Source organism: Podarcis tiliguerta, assembly GCF_965153285.1.
Source record: "Podarcis tiliguerta genome assembly, chromosome: 14".
Classification (NCBI taxonomy): Eukaryota; Metazoa; Chordata; class Lepidosauria; order Squamata; family Lacertidae; genus Podarcis; species Podarcis tiliguerta.
Window position 1 is genome coordinate 52,062,757 of NC_139547.1, and position 17,002 is coordinate 52,079,758.

At 46.7% G+C, this 17,002-nt stretch overlaps 1 protein-coding gene across 2 annotated transcripts in view; it reads right to left on the reverse strand.

Moving 5' to 3' along the window:
* Positions 1-3,571: 3,571 nt before the first annotated feature.
* The window catches only part of MMD2 (monocyte to macrophage differentiation associated 2), a 38,713-nt gene continuing 25,282 nt past the window's right edge, over positions 3,572-17,002 (reverse strand). For both annotated transcript variants that reach the window (XM_083413778.1, XM_083413777.1), the window contains 6 exons: positions 15,437-15,518; positions 14,140-14,300; positions 12,488-12,562; positions 10,922-11,023; positions 7,062-7,131; positions 3,572-5,174 (listed from right to left, as the gene is read on the reverse strand). In XM_083413778.1, the coding sequence (XP_083269904.1) occupies positions 4,971-5,174; positions 7,062-7,131; positions 10,922-11,023; positions 12,488-12,562; positions 14,140-14,300; positions 15,437-15,514 (690 nt within the window). In that variant the 5' untranslated portion in view covers positions 15,515-15,518 and the 3' untranslated portion in view covers positions 3,572-4,970. The remainder of the gene's footprint in view (positions 5,175-7,061; positions 7,132-10,921; positions 11,024-12,487; positions 12,563-14,139; positions 14,301-15,436; positions 15,519-17,002) is intronic.

Here is a 17,002-nt window from a genome sequence, read left to right on the forward strand (position 1 = left end):
TTATTCTATACTATTCTAATGATTGTTGAATGTTACTTTATTTGATGTAGATTGCTTATTTTAAAGCTGTTTCACATTTTTGTATTGCATTAGATTGTTCTATGGTGTACATTCTTTGTTTCTTCAGCTTGCAAACAGCCTTGAGTATTGTAAGATAGAAAGGCGGTATACAAATTAAAAGTGATGATGATAGCCTCTCCCTCCCAACTTTTTGTGATTAAAATTCAAAAAAAGTCCAGGAGAGTCTTTATGTAGGCTACAGTTGCTGCCAGAATTTTAATCACAGGTTTTGTTCCAGTGACTTGCCCTTCCCATCCCCAAAATGGCCCAAGGAAGCCCAAACCCTTTTCCCAAAATGGAAGGACAAAGAGACAACTGCAAACAAGGCAACTTTTATTATTATTATTTCCAAATCTTATTCCACGAGAAACGGTCTGCCCTAACATGATCTTTAGTACAATCCATATTAAATAACACTGTGTTAAATACAAAATACTGATTTTAACAAGAGACAAGTGGTTTTAAAACAGTTGGGTTTCCTTTCCCCCCTTTTTCCTGCGGGTCTGCGTCTCACCCGCAGTTTCGTTCGCAGACGTTCTTCTCTGAAGTTACAAATTTGGATGAGAAGTTAGTAGAAAACATTTAGGACGATCGTAACAGCTGCCCCACCGCTGATTATACGGCAGGAAGATCTTACAAAGCATAAAAATCACCAGAAAAATCGGAGACTTTGGGAAATCCAAGGCCGTCTGGATTTGCGTAAGGAGAAGGTTTGTAGAGGTGGGGGAACCATAGATCAGGTGCCTGTCCCAACCTGGCGCCCTCCAAATAATTTTGGACTACAACTCCCATTCTCCCAGACCTTTGAAATTGGGGCATGGCTGAAGAAGTCCTGATTAAGCTATGGCCCTGTCCCAAAGTTTTCAATTATCATCACGAGTGGGAAGATAGATTGGTCAAGAAGTAAGCTCAACAGGGTTTGCTTTTGAGCAAATGGAGTTTTTCTTTTTCTAGGAATGGATCAAAATGGCCCCAATCCAACACCCTTATTTTCTGAGTCCATTGATTGCCGCAGTATAAATCAGCTGTAGCGTGCTACAATTCAGAGTTGGATGAGACCCCTCCCAGCTTTCTGCCGCAACCTCGCCTCATAGGTGGGCTGGCCCTGCCATGCAGCTGCCTTGGGTGGTGCAAAGCCTTGGTAAAGTTAAAGGGACCCCTGACCATTAGGTCCAGTCGTGGCCGACTCTGGGGTTGCGGTGCTCATCTCGCTTTACTGGCCAAGGGAGCCGGCGTACAGCTTCCAGGCAGTGGCGTAGCGTGGGTTGTCAGCACCCGGGGCAAGGCAAGTAATTTGCGCGCCCCCCCCCCCGCTGCACTGTCCCTCCTCCAGATAGTCCTTTGCTCTCTCTCCGCACCGCACGCCTGGCACCCTCCCCTCCACAGTGGGCGGCGACCCGGCGGCTCGGATCGGATTCGCACAGCCAGCACTGCAGTGAGAGAGAATGAGTGAGCCAGGAAGGGGCAGAGAGCTGCGAGTGCGAGCGCGCCCCCCCCCCAGATGTTGCGCCCGGTGCGGCCGGCCCCCCCTGCACCCCCCACGCTACGCCACTGCTTCCAGGTCATGTGGCCAGCATGACTAAGCCGCTTCTGGCGAACCAGAGCAGCGCACGGAAACGCTGTTTACCTACCTACCTATCTACTTGCACTTTTTGGCGTGCTTTTGAACTGCTAGGTCAAGGAATGTACAGAGTTGTCTACGGAAGAGTAGGATAGAGAGAAGAGGCTTTCCTTCTGTACTTACTCTGGGGAGTCCTGGGTTAGATTCAAGTTTCTGTCGTGTGTAAGGCAATGTGATCCTGCACGTTCCCGGTCCATCACTGAATGGACTCGATCCGAGCCTAGGTTTATTTTATTTATTGAATAAATAAATAAGCTGAGGTCATGCCGTCTAGGGGTTGCATCTGGAATTTTTTGGGGGGGGGATTTTGTTGGGAGTTTTTGCTGTTATTGATATTAATATTAATTGATATTAACTTTTGATCGCAACCAGCTATCTGCTGTGCATATAAAAAGGGGAATGTAACTCTGCTACATAAAGGAACTTGCTAGCACAAGTTAGAAAGGATATTAATAAACAATATACCCTCTCCTACCACCCTGAATGTTCCCACACACATCAACGGAGGCAGCAATGCCAGTCGCCAGAAGCCACGGGAGGGAAGAGCCAGAAAAGGAGTCTTGGGTTCGAATCCTGGGTTTCCCACTGGGTCATCTGGCTGTCCCCTGGGAAAGCAAGATGCTAAACCAGGTGGACCATGGGCCCGATCCACCAGGCACTTCTTATGCCCTCCACGTGCCTTTGAAAGTTGCAACAGATCCTCGGACCCTTCATGGAGAAGGAGCAGCTACCTGGACTCAGCATTTGGTCCTTTCAAATAGAGAGGCGAGCAATTCTGGAACCATCTGAGCAACAATTTAAAAAGCAAATTTGATTCTCCAGCCTCTCCATGTGTCTCAGTTATGTTGGATGGGTGTGTGTGTGTGTTTCGGGGTGGGGCTAGATATTTAGTCTGTTTACACTTTAACATTATTGCCTTCCATTTAGTCCGTAAGAGTTAAAAATATAAGTTATTGGCTTTTTTTAAAAAAAGGTATTCCTTTATTTTGGAAGCAGAATTAGAAAAGGCCTGAATTTCAAAGACCATCGAAATTTGATATTTTACTGAATTTCCTGTGGCATTTCAGCCCCATCTGATGAAGGCCCCCTCTGCACCAAACATGATGCTTCAAGCAGCTGTGGCTTCACCCCAAAATGTCCTGGGAGTTATAGTTTGTTAAGGGTGCTGAGAGTTGTTGGGAGACCCCTGGTCCCCTCCAATTCCCAGAGTTGGTTTAACAATCTATCCCTCTTCCGAGGGAATTGTAGCTCTCGGAGGGGAACAGGGCTTGCCCAACAATTCTCGGCACCCTTAGCAAACTAGAGTTCCCAGGATTCTCTGGGAAAAGCCATGACTGCTTAAAGTGGGATAATACTGCTTTAAAAGAATAGTGCGGATGGGGACTAAGATTAGATGCAGGTCAGTGAAAATGAGCTGAGATGACTATGAGACAGGATCTCTCTCTCTCCCTTTTGCAGTGAAGGAGAGTAGATCCCTTCTGGATCCCAGAAGCTTTTAACACATTTCCCTGCAGTTTACATGGCTTGATTCAAAGTACCTTAAAGTGAGCAGCACAGAAGTGCTCTGAAATGCATCAGGTCTTTTTCCTTCCTACTTTCTTTCTTTCTTTCTTTCTTTCTTTCTTTCTTTCTTTCTTTCTTTCTTTTATGCCTGCCAGATATTCTGTTAGCTCTTCCACAAGGAATTGTGGAACGAAAGGAATGGCAAGAGCGTCTAAGATTTGATGGCTTCAAGGTCCCAGTATAACTTTGGCTGGTGGGAACTAACGGCACCGTGCTGGTGCTTTTAACAGCTGCCAAGCCAAACCCTCAATTTCTGAAGAAGTGTGCATGCACACGAAAGCTTATACCCGGAACAAACTTAGTTGGTCTCTAAGGTGCTACTGGACAATGTTTTTATTTTGACTCCGTCAGACCAACACGGCTACCTACCTGAACCTCAATTTCTCAGTTTCAGTCTTTGCAGGGTTAAAGTCCCGGGAAGTTCTGCTTCTATCCCAGACAGCCTTTTGTAGAAATCACTCCTGCTACCCCAAAGGAAGCTTCTTTCTATCTCATTGGACACTCAGTTCATCTGCCCCAGTATTGCCCAGTCTGGCTGTCCCTCCCATCAGCTGGTATCCTTTTTCTAACTGGAGACTGAATCGGGGGACTGAGCCAGGGACCCTCTGCACCCAAATTCAGGTGCTCTTGCCACTAGGCTAAAGACCCTGACCTCTTCGACCACGAAGGCGATACAGAATGATGACTTCTTCATTTTTGTAAAATGTTAACTCTAAGGCTTAGTTTTCATAGTGGTGGGAAGCAGGTCAGGGCTGTGCTGCTTCCAGTGATGGAATGTTCTTCCATATCCCTGCACATAGAAACAAAGTCCATCAAGGAGAAAGCCAGGCACAGCACTTTTCCTCCTGACAAACTCGTTTTCTATGTACAGACGGCTTTTTCAAATGGTCCTGTCGCCTGAGTTCATGCAATCCAAAAGGGCATATCATTTCATCTCCTGCCTATTTAGAAGCAAGTTTAGCCTTTTAGGACACTGCGGGAACCAATAGGCCATGTACTCATGACTGCATCCTACAACTGATGGGCAACAGATTCTTGTCACATTCAGGAGTCGCCAAGGCAAACATTCCTGTTTCCATCGAAAGATGTGGAAACGGCTCAGCTGAAGATGTCATTTCAATGTCTGCAACGTCCAGACAAAAGTTGGCGATTCAGATTCTGTGGCCTCCAAAAAACTAGCCTAAGCATTTGACTGCCTGGCCCTTGATTGTCCATGCTGTGACATCACAGCAGCTAAGCCAATTGCAGCCAGAAAGGGAGGGGCAGATTTTTGTGTGTTTTTAGGAAATGAGAATGCAACTAGTCAATTATGATGGGCCCTCTATTCATGTAAATCTCCTGTCAGCTTCCGATTCGGTTTCCTTGCTACCAGTTTGTGTCAACGAACACTTAGGATCACAAGGGCAGACACTTCCAAGTTCCTCCAGAGGCCTGTTTATCTCCCTCCCCCCTTACCTTTTCAAGAATATCCATTAATTGTTCGCTTCATTACAAAACCCTTGCCTAAAAACACTGATTTATAAAAATAAGAATAGAAAAAAACAACCCTTGGGGCTTGGGCAAGTTTGGCCAAGGAAATAATACTAAAGACCACCTTTTCCCATCAGGAGAAGGAGGAATCAACAGAGGGTCCATGTCTCCCAAGGGCGAACCAAAGGACGAGAGTCTGTTGGAAGGCTCCCCAAAATCCTTGGCGCCTCCAAATCCTCCTCCATAAGGCACCTGTCTACCTGGAGGTTTCTGCCTCGACATCGCCCGGCTGATAGAGGTACCTCCAGATGGCGTAATAGTGGGTGCCAGCTCCCAGCGCCACGAAGAGGTGCCAGATGGCATGGGCGAAGGGGATGCGCCCGTCGCTCTTGAAGAAGACAGTGCCCAGGCAGTAGAAAAAGCCACCAGTCACCAGCTCTGAAAGGCCGTCCGTGTTGGGCTGCAACAGGCAAGGGTAAAGAAAGGCCAGCGGTCAGTGATCAGCTGGCAGAATCCAGGGAGCACAGCCACGAGCCCCTCTTGAATAATTATTATTATTTAGGGAAGTTTTTAATGTCTGATGCTGTATTGTTTTTAATATTCAGTTGGAAGCCGCCCAGAGTGGCTGGGGAAACCCAGCCAGAGGGGCAGGGTATAAATAATAAATTATTATTATTATTATTATTATTATTATTATTATTAAGCGTCCCTATTTTCCAGGGACTGTCCCAGATTTACAGAAGTTGTCCCGGTTTCTGATTTGATCCCAGAATGTCCCACTTTTCCTTAGGATGTCCCCATTTTCACCACAGGGTATGGCGTTATGTGATCCCCCCCCCCCCAAGTAAAGAAAATACGTCACGGCCTTTAGAAGACATCTGAAGGCAGCTCTGTATAGGGAAGGTTTTTTAAATGCTTCATGTTTTATTATGTTTTTATATACAGTCCTACCTTGGTTTTCGAACTGCTTAGTTCTCAAAGGTTTTGGCTCCCGGACGCAGCAAACCCGGAAGTGACTGTTCCGGTTTGTGAACTACTTTTGGAAGCCAAATGTCTGACGGGACTTCCGCAGCTTCCAATCAGAAGCCATGCTCTGCTTTCCGAATGTTTTGGAAGTTGAACGGACTCCTGGAATGGAGTCCGTTCGACTTCCGAGGTACGACTGTATGTTGGCAGCCTCCCAGACTCACTGGGTCAATCCAGTCAGATGGGCAGGGTATAAATATTATTATTATTATTATTATGGAATAGGACGTCCCTATTTTCATCAGATAAATGTTGAAGGGTATGGAGAAATGAGAAGTGGCGGCTGCTTCCGGGTTCAGGCAAGATCCCGCGAGAACCCCATGAAATTTTGGGGAACTCTTATGAGATCTTGTCATGGGCTGGCACTTTCCCATTTTGCCTCAGGTGGTGAAACAGAACAGGCCACCCCTGGGCACAAGCACCTCTGAGCACCTTCGCTGGGTGCTAGACTTTACGAGGAAAAATGCAGGACTCTCAGCCTCACGTAACGTGAATCTTATTCATTTAATGCGTTTCTATCCCGCCATTCTCCCTATGTTTCCGAGCACAATTCAAAGTGTTGGTGCTGACCTTGGAAGCCCTAAATGGCCTTGGTCCAGAAGACCTGAAGGACCGTCTCCACCTTCATCGTTCTGCCCAGACACTGAGGTCCAGCTCCGAGGGCCTTCTGGCAGTTCCCTCCCTGTGAGAAGCCAAGTTACAGGGAACCAGGCAGAGGGCCTTCTCGGTAGTGGCGCCCGCCCTGTGGAACACCCTCCCACCAGATGTCAAGGAGATAAACAACTATCTGACTTTTAGAAGACATCTGACTTTCTCCACTACTGTCTCCACTACTGGCCAAAATTCAATTCAGCGCTCTTACATAGAACACGAGGAAATAGATAAAGCAAATCTGACTTTTAGAAGACATCTGAAGGCAGCCCTGTTTAGCGAAGCTTTTAATATTTGGTGAATTATTGTATTTTAATGCTGAATCATTTGCTTTATCTATTTCCTCGTGTTCTATGTAAGAGCGCTGAATTGAATTTTGGCCAGTAGTGGAGACAGTAGTGGAGAAATAAATAAACAACTATCTGATGTTTAGAAGACACCTAAAGGCAGCCCTGTTTAGGGAAGTTTTTAATGACTGATGTTTTAATGTATTTTTAATATTTGGTTGGAAGCCGCCCAGCGTGGCTGGGGAAACCCAGCCAGGTGGGCGTGGTATAAATAATAATTTATTATTATAATAATATTGTTATCCCCCCTCCCCCGCTTGAAATGCAAGGACAGGACCGTAAGTGCAAAATCAGTGCACTGCACTCTATCCCAGGTAACGTACCATGGAGAGGATGACCACCGCAGGAAGGAAGCCCATGATGACGTAGCACACCAGCTCCACCAACTTGTATCTGGAAGAAAGGAAAGCAACTTCTTTTGAGACGCAAATGAAGTACCGGGCAGGCTGGATTCGTTTACGAGAAATCCGGGTTCAATTTTCCATCATTTCCCCACAATTAAAAACAGGAGGCGTACACAAGGGACAAAAATCTGGGCTTGCGAAAAGTATTTCGTTCCACGAGGGGGTGCTGTAAGCCAACTTTGCGCCAGCCGTAGATCATCGTAAGGGCTTAGCCTTGTTAGATTGCTAGTTCCTTCATTTGAGGAACGGCTAAGGGAGCTGGGCATGTTTAGCCTGGAGAAGAGGAGGTTAGGGGGTGATATGATAGCCATGTTCAAAAGGATGTCACATAGAGGAGGGAGAAAGGTTGTTTTCTGCTGCTCCAGAGAAGCGGACACGGAGCAATGGATCCAAACTACAAGAAAGAAGATTCCACCTAAGCATTAGGAAGAACTTCCTGACAGTAAGAGCTGTTTGACAGTGGAATTTGCTGCCAAGGAGTGTGGTGGAGTCTCCTTCTTTGGAGGTCTTTAAGCAGAGGCTTGACAACCATATGTCAGGAGTGCTCTGATGGTGTTTCCTGCTTGGCAGGGGGTTGGACTCAATGGCCCTTGTGGTCTCTTCCAACTCTATGATTCTATTATTCTATGGGGTAGGGACCACAGTACAGTCCTACTGACCAGTGACACGTCGATTTACCCAGAGCTTAACTCTGCTTTTCAGCTAGTATTAGTTTTCAGCTAAATGGGAAAAGGTATTCCGAAACACTTACATGTTTGCTGTTTCACAATTTATTATTATTATTTACTTATATAATAACAGGCCCACCAAGTGTCCCTATTTTCCAGGGACAGTCCCATATTTACAGAAGCTGTTTCTGATTTGATTCTGGAATGTCCCGCTTTTGTTTAGGGTGTCCCTATTTTCACCAGAGAAATGTTGGAGGATATGCAACAGTTGCAGGAATTTATGTACAGGTTGGGGGGGCGGGTTGCCCCTCCATCAGATATCATGCACATGCAGCCCACTGCCAACATCAGCACAGTCACTTTTGTGACTTTTGTGATTTGTCCCCACAAAACATTTTATCACAGTTTCTTCCTATCTATTCAAAGGGACTTTGCTGCACGATACCAAATGTAAGAATTCGCTGATCAATGTATCTATGTACTGGCTCACTGGGAAAACTTCAGAAATTCATATAGACATATGAGCTCAGCTACGGAGCAGCCCCTCTGCCTGAGTTATAATCCCTGGCATCCTGATACCTGAGTGCCAGACAGGTAGCCCTTCCAGAAATAAACCCAAATGAAGACAAAAGGGTGTGATTAACTTGGCTGGGAAACAGGGAAATGTAAAGATCTCTTTTGTCACACTTGATGGGTGTTTGGTGAAGGGTAAGGGGAACCATGGGGCAGGGTCCAGGATGCTCAGATTCCTGCCACCAGGCCTCCCGTTTCATGATGTAACTGTGAGTGTATGAGTGATGTAGTTTGGGGGGGAGGGTGTAACATGGGGATTAACAGCTAATAAAAGTTTGGGGGCTCTTTTGTTTGGGGCTTCCATCTTGTTCCACCTGGTGGCAGGTGGGAGTCCTGTCGTGACAGAGACCAAGCCTACTGGCTGCTCTTTTGCTCTGCTATTCCTGGCTGGTGTCCTTGTTTTTTTGTCCAAGGGAGCCCTCAGATTTCTCTGTTAACACTCCCGAGTAGGAGGGCCTGAGGCCGCGCTGGCCCTACTCTTTCAAGTAGCCAAGGGGCCAGGGGAATAGAGCATGGAGAACTGTAGTCTAACAACATCTGGAGGTTTTCCTTTTTTGTAATATTTTTTATTAGATTTCCATTTTACATAGTTAAAGCACAACCTTATTTTAACTCATGGGTCTTTGCACCTATGGGCTAATCGACTCCCCTCCCTCCTGCTTCATGGTTACCATAATTCCATTCTGCGTCATAGCATTTATACTTTTTTCCTATTTGGATTTCATTCATCTCCATTGTCACAATATTAAATGAATACCGTATTTTTCGCTCTATAGGACGCACTTTTCCCCCTCCAAAAATTAAGGGGAAATGTGTGTGCGTCCTATAGAGCGAATGCAGGCTGCGCCGCTAAGCTGAAAGGCAGAACAGGGAGACGGAGCACTGCGGAGGGCTCCGTCTTGCTGTTCTAGCTTGGGGACGGCTGGGTGCAAAGCCTCTCCAGGGCAGCGGGGTGCGTTCACCCCGCTCTCCTGCAGAGGCTAGCAAGGCTGTCCCCAAGCCAGAACAGTGAGACGGAGCCCTCCGTCTCGCTGTTCTGGCTTGGGGACGGCTGCGCGCAAAGCCTCTCCAGGAAAGCGGGGTGCGTTCACCCCGCTCTCCTGCAGAGGCTAGCGAGGCTGTCCCCAAGCCAGAACAGCGAGACGGAGCCCTCCGTCTCGCTGTTCTGGCTTGGGGCGGCTGCGTGCAAAGCCTCTCCAGGAAAGCGGGGTGCGTTCACCCCGCTCTCCTGCAGAGGCTAGCGAGGCTGTCCCCAAGCCAGAACAGCGAGACAGAGGGCTCCGTCTCGCTGTTCTGGCTTGGGGCGGCTGCGCGCAAAGCCTCTCCAGGAAAGCGGGGTGCGTTCACCCCGCTCTCCTGCAGAGGCTAGCGAGGCTGTCCCCAAGCCAGAACAGCGAGATAGAGGGCTCCGTCTCGCTGTTCTGGCTTGGGGCGGCTGCGTGCAAAGCCTCTCCAGGAAAGCGGGGTGCGTTCACCCCGCTCTCCTGCAGAGGCTAGCGAGGCTGTCCCCAAGCCAGAACAGCGAGACAGAGGGCTCCGTCTCGCTGTTCTGGCTTGGGGCGGCTGCGCGCAAAGCCTCTCCAGGAAAGCGGGGTGCGTTCACCCCGCTCTCCTGCAGAGGCTAGCGAGGCTGTCCCCAAGCCAGAACAGCGAGATAGAGGGCTCCGTCTCGCTGTTCTGGCTTGGGGCGGCTGTGCGCAAAGCCTCTCCAGGAAAGCGGGGTGCGTTCACCCCGCTCTCCTGCAGAGGCTAGCGAGGCTGTCCCCAAGCCAGAACAGCGAGATAGAGGGCTCCGTCTCGCTGTTCTGGCTTGGGGCGGCTGTGCGCAAAGCCTCTCCAGGAAAGCGGGGTGCGTTCACCCCGCTCTCCTGCAGAGGCTAGTGAGGCTGTCCCCAAGCCAGAACAGCGAGATAGAGGGCTCCGTCTCGCTGTTCTGGCTTGGGGCGGCTGCGCGCAGAGGCTAGCGAGACGGAGGGCAGAACAGCGAGACGGAACAGCTCCATAGGCTCGGGTGAATGCACCTTGAACGCACCTTGTTTTACAGGGGGAGAACAAGGAAAAAATATTTTTTCCCTGTTCTCCCCCTCCTATGGTCCGGTGCGTCCAATAGAGCGAAAAATACGGTATATAAAAAGGTATCTTTTTTGCTTTCAATCTGATTCTAAGCTGTATTTTTGTCGATCATTGAATTTTATGTCTTAATATATTTTGATGTTAGCCACCCTGAGCCCGGTTCTGGCTGGGGAGGGTGGAATATAAATAAATATTATTATTATTATTATTATTATTATTATTATTCAGAAGAATTGCTGCCTTGTTGGTAGCCATCAATAGCCTAACCCATGAATCTTCTTTTAAAGCCATATAAAATGGTGGCCATCATTGCCTCATGTGGGAAGCAGTTCCACAGACTAACTCCGCGCTGCTCGAAGAAACCTGGGACCTTCTGCATGCAAACGACTTCTGCCCTGTCACTGCGCCTCCACCCTTCTTGTCGGCACTCAGCACCCTCGGGGGCATAGCGAGGTTTCGACTCACCGTTCATGGAAAAAGAAAACGTAGATGGTCCCGACGGAGGCCATGATCCAAATGATCCAGCGCATGTGGGAAGCCCAGGGTCCCAACTCCCGCAGATTCAGCCTGGGAGAAGAACAGAGACCATTGAGTGCTTGAGAGAAACAGGAGCCTGGAAAGGGGAAGAGAAAGAGACAAACACAGACGAGGAAACACACAATTCCAGAACAGCGAAGGAGGAGGGAGGGGGGACTGCAATGCTTACCTATGGACATTATTATTATTATTATTATTATTATTATTATTATACTGCCCTATTCCCGGAGGTCTCAGGGCAGTTCACAGAATAAAATCAAAATATAAAACCAAAAAATAGATAATCAAAATAAAAACAACAACTCAATAACACACACACGCCCCATTTTAAAAGGGCATAGGATGTCATACAGGTCAGCCAAGAGCCTGGTTGAAAAGGGACATTTTTGCCTGGCGCATAAAGGTGTATAACAAAGGCGCCAGGCGAACTTCCCTGGGGAGAGCATTCCACAGACGGGGAGCCACTGCAGACAAGGCCCCGTCCTCGTGTTGCCACGCTCCGGAGCTCTCAAGGAGGAGGCACATGAAGGTGGGCCTCAGAAGATGATCTCCGGATCTGGGTAGGTTCATATGGAAAGAGGCGCTCCTTGAGGTATTTATAGGTCAAACCCAGCACTTTGAATTGAGCCTGAAAACTGATTGGTAGCCAGTGCAGTCGGACCAGGATCGGTATAAGATGCTCAAATCGTCTTGCTCTGGTGAGCAAATGGCTCTGAATTCTGCACTAGCTGAAGTTTCCGAATACCGTATTTTTCGCCCTATAGGACGCACTTTCCCCCCTCCAAAAATGAAGGGGAAATGTGTGTACGTCCTATGGGGCGAATGCAGGCTTTCGCTGAAGCCTGGAGAGCCCCACCGCCAGCCCCACAAACTCGGGGGACAGCGAGAGAGGTGCAGCGCGCCTTTCCCGCTGTCCTCCGACTTGGTTAGAAGGCTGGCGGAGGGCTTCCCCCTCCCCCAGCCCCGCAAGCTCCCAGAGCGATGCCAAAGCTGTACGCAGCTTCGGCATGGCTCTGGGTCCCGTTCTGGGGGCTGGGGGAGGGGGAAGCTCGGGCTTCCCCTGCCCCAGCCCCGCGCCTGGGGGGGGGGGAATAAATTTTTTCCCTTTATTCCCCCCCCCCCAAAAAAAATATCTAGGTGCATCCTATGGGCCGGTGTGTCCTATAGGGCCAAAAAATACGGTAATTTCCAGAGGCTTCAGATGGGGATCATGTGCGTGGCTTCATGAAATAATAACAAATATTATATCTATTATTATTACGCATGTATAGGCCATTTATCCCCCAAGGAGCTCAAGGTGGTGCTACATGGTTCTCCTCCCTCTCCATTTAACCTCCACAACCATCCTGCAAGGTAGGTTAGGCTGTGAAGGCAGTGACTCAACAAGCTTCAGCGATTGAACCTTGGTCTCCTGGTCCAGTACTCTAACCATTACACCACACTGCCCCTCTTCAGGTTTCTGAAAGGCTGGGTACACAGCTTGCGAAAACTCACCAAGGGGCATAAGAGGCAGCTATGAAGAAGTAGATGACCATTCTGTCAAACATGTGCAAGCAATGCTCCACAGTCCTGCAGAAGAGAGAGGGAGAGAGAAAGAACACTTTCATAAAGGTGTGGTGGGGTCAGTCTGGATGATACCTAGGGGTCCCTTCCAAACTTCTGATCCTGTGTAGGTGAGGCTATATTAAGAAGAAACCTGCCAGACAAGTTCCTTAGCCAGTCAAGTGCCACCATTTCCATGTCCAAAGGAGTTGCCATGGAGACACATGAGCTGGCCTTTCCCCACCTCACCTGTGTGGGATGTGATACATAAGTAACAGTCAAGTACAGCATTCCTTGTTTTCCTAGAGTGGACATGTGGGGCAATGTTTGGTCCAGCCAGTCGAAAACTTCCTGTTTCCTCCTGGCCTGGAGCATCCTTCCTCTTGCATGTGATCAGAGGTGGGCATGACCTTACCTGTCCAGGTAACAAAAGGACAAGGCACGCAGCACACCCTCTCTCTTTGACTTCCTCCATTGTTGGAGCAGCCTCCAGCCAACAGAGGACACTGAGATTATCCCCATATGGAACAGATCCACATGTATATACTTTGTAACTAAGTCTGTCTTCAGGGATCCAACTGTGAACTGATGATGTGAGTAAACTTATTTTATATGCTTTGCACAAGATTGTGGCGTGTTCATTCTTTTAAGAGGGATATAAGAGGGCTTTAAAAGGTAAAGGGACCCCTGACCATTAGGTCCAGTCGTGGCCAACTCTGGGGTTGCGGCGCTCATCTCGCTTTACTGGCCGAGGGAGCCAGTGTTTGTCCACAGACAGCTTCTGGGTCATGGGGCCAGCATGACTAAGCTGCTTCTGGTGAACCACAGCAGCACATGGAAACGCCGTTTACCTTCCCGCCGGAGCGGTACCTATTTATCTACTTGCACTTTGATGTGCTTTCGAACTGCTAGGTTGGCAGGAGCAGGGACCGAGCAATGGGAGCTCACCCCTTCACGGGAATTTGAACCACTGACCTTCTGATTGGCAAGGCTCTGTGGTTTAACCCACAGCGCCACCCGCGTCCCATAAGGAGACTTACCAGGAACCTAATATTGAGAAGCTTAAACAAGCCTGCAACCAGCTATCTGCTGTGTGTTTAAAAGGGGAATGTGAAAATCTGCTATGTAAAGGAACTTGCTAGTGCAAGTTAGGAAAGATGTTAATAAACAATATACAGTGGTACCTCGGGTTAAGTACTTAATTCGTTCCGGAGGTCTGTACTTAACCTGAAACTGTTCTTAACCTGAAGCACCACTTTAGCTAATGGGGCCTCCTGCTGCTGCCGCGCCACCAGAGCACAATTTCTGTTCTCATCCTGAAGCAATGTTCTTAACCTGAAGCACTATTTCTGGGTTAGCGGAGTCTGGAACCTGAAGCGTATGCAACCTGAAGCATATGTAACCCGAGGTACCACTGTATCCTCTCCTGCCTCCCTGAGCATTCCCACAACCTGCCCGGCTGCTACGCCATCCTAGGATGGAGATCAAGAGGCCAAGGTGGGCTCTCTGCTTGCTGCTGGAAGCTGGAGAGACAAGAGGCCTGCCTTGCTCAAAGAGCAAGTGAGCTCCATCGCCCGCCCTTGCGCAGCAGACGTCAGAGTTACCGCAAGTGGCTCTTCTTCCAGGAGATGGTGTGGAAGATGGTGGAGACGATGAACAAGCCAGACAGCCCAAAGCCGTAGATCCAGGCGGAGATGGTCTCCCAGGGGTTGTCCGAAAGGACGTGGAGGATGGAGCTGCCCAGGATGCTGGGAATGATCCAGAACTGAGAGGGAAGGAAAGGGAAGGGAAGGTCTTTATGTCCCCCTTGATCTGGCCAAAACTAGCAGATTTCTCCCTCTCTCTCTCTCTTTTTAAAAAATATTTTTATTAAACAATTTCAGCCTAGCAATTCATCAATCCAAATATTCAATTACATTATTCCCCCCTGTATTTTTATTTTTTAAATATTTTTTTACTGAGTTTCACAATTTTATAATCTTCACAATCAGTGGCGTAGCGTGGGTTGTCAGCACCCGGGGCAAGGCAAGTAATTTGCGCCCCCTAACCCTGAGTGAGCCAGGTAGGGGCAGAGAGCTGCGAGTGCGAGCGTGCGCGCCCCAGATGTTGCACCCGGTGCGGCCGGCCCCCCCTGCACCCCCCACGCTACGCCACTGTTCACAATCAACATTATCTCAAAGACAAAAGAGAATATAAATCCCCAACGCCCCATGACTTCCCTCAACTTCCTTTTCTGGTTCTTTAAGTATTTGCTCCCCCTGCTTGTTTTGTTCTACCCTAATATTGCAATCTTTAACTTAAATATTATTGTATTCTTAACATTTTTATACCATACTTGTTTTCATATTTCCTCTTTCACTTTGTTATTTTCCAATTTCTGCATCTTTATTTCTATGTTGTTAGTTGTAAGTATTTACTCAAACCCTGCTAGTGAGTCCACTTCTTTGCAATGTTTCTGTAAATACAACATAAACGGTTCCCAGTCTTTTAAAAAGTCTCTATTGTCCTTGTCTCTAAGCTTTCCGGTTAGCTTCACCATTTCAGCATATTCCATCAGTTTTTCTTGCCATTCTTCATTCTTTGGCATCTTGTTGTCTTTCCATTTTGGGGCTAGTAATATTCTAGCCACTGTTGTTGCATACATGAATAATTTCTGCTCTTTTGGCAAATCTTGGCCTGTAATGCCTAGCAAGAAAACTTCTGGCCTTTTAACAAATGTTATATTAAACATTTTTTTCATTTCATTATAAATCATTTCCCCAAAACTTTTGATTATTTTACAGTTCCACCACATGTGAAAAATCGTGCCTTCTTTTTCTTGTAATTTTATGCTTTGAACCGCCCTGAGATCTATGGATGAAGAGCGGTAAACAAATTAATAATAATAATAATTAAACTCACAGCATGTGTGGCGCAATTGGCTGCATGTTCATATTCTGTGGGCTGGTATCTCCGGTTGGGCGGCACTCTGTGGTTCATAAACCTTGAAGGAGGAGAGAAGAGAGGAAGAAGTCAGCAAATAGATTGGTCTGCAAGAGGGAGGGGGTATTTCCCAGTAACAGTCCAAATCTCACTAGAATGGATCCTCTGCCCAGCCTCGTGAGAAACAATCACTAACAATATTAATAGTAATAAAATACAAATTATATTTAAGTTAGTTCCTATGATTAATATTTATTTATTGCTAAATTTGCCGGTTGCAATTTATGTACGTGTTGTTGTGGTGGTGTTTTTTGAAAGCTTCTCTAAATTTTTATTTTCTATATAAATATATACATGCCAAAAAAAGAGTAGAGTTATACAAGTAATACAAGTTACCGAATACCAAAAAGCTACTAATAAGAAAAAAATACAAAAAATAAGAAAACGATACATATTGAAAAGAAAAAGAAAGAAGATATTTTTTATAAAAAAAAGTCAAAAGGAAAATAGAAAAAGTTGACTTCCTTCGACCACTATACAGTTTATATGATCTCATATCTTTAGTTGTCTGAAATCATTTTGCATTAATTAACTTACAATATTTTAAGCAAAGAAATCAAACACATACATAAATAAACATAAATTTTTATGTATGTGTTTGGTTTCTTTGCTTAAAATATTGTAAGTTGCTTTGTATTGCTGGGGTGAGGAGAGAACAACTGATAGATTTAATAAATATGGACAAAGGACATTGGGTATACAGTGGTGCCTCGCAAGACAAAATTAATTCGTTCTGCCAGTTTTTTCGTCTTGTGAATTTTTTCGTCTTGCGAAGCACCACTGTGCATTGACGGTTTCCCATAGGAATGCATTGGTGGGTTAAAAAAAAAGGCGCAAGACGTTTTCGTCTTGTGAAGCAAGCCCATAGGGAAATCCGTCTTGCGAAGCAACTCAGAAAACGAAAAACTCTTTCGTCTTGCGAGTTTTTCATCTTCCGAGGCATTCGTCTTGCGAGGTACCACTGTACTGTAATAGACAATTTTCATCTTGGGAAAAGTTATGGCGGGAAGATTTAAAGTTTACAGCGTGCTGTACATTGAAAGAAAACTATACAAAAATTATTTGGCGATCACTCGTAGCCGAGTAAGATTGTCTTCCGTAAACACAGTTTTAACAATGAGTCGATGTACTGTTGACAGTTGACACCTACGAGGTTAGCAAAAATGTATAATAATAATAATTTATTATTTATACCCCGCCCATCTGGCTGGGTTTCCCCAGCCACTCTGGGCGGCTTCCAACAGAACACTAAAATACATAGAACTGCTACCTATATATACTGGAAATGTAAAGAAAGAAAGAGGAGGCACTTTTTACCACATATGGTGGACATGCAATATAATGAAAGCTTTCTGGGAAATGATATATAATGAGTTGAAAAAATGTTCAAGATAACATTTGTGAAAAAACCAGAAGCTTTTCTATTAGGAATTATAGGTGATGAAATACCAAAGGACTTTAAAAGACTACTTGTGTATGTGACGA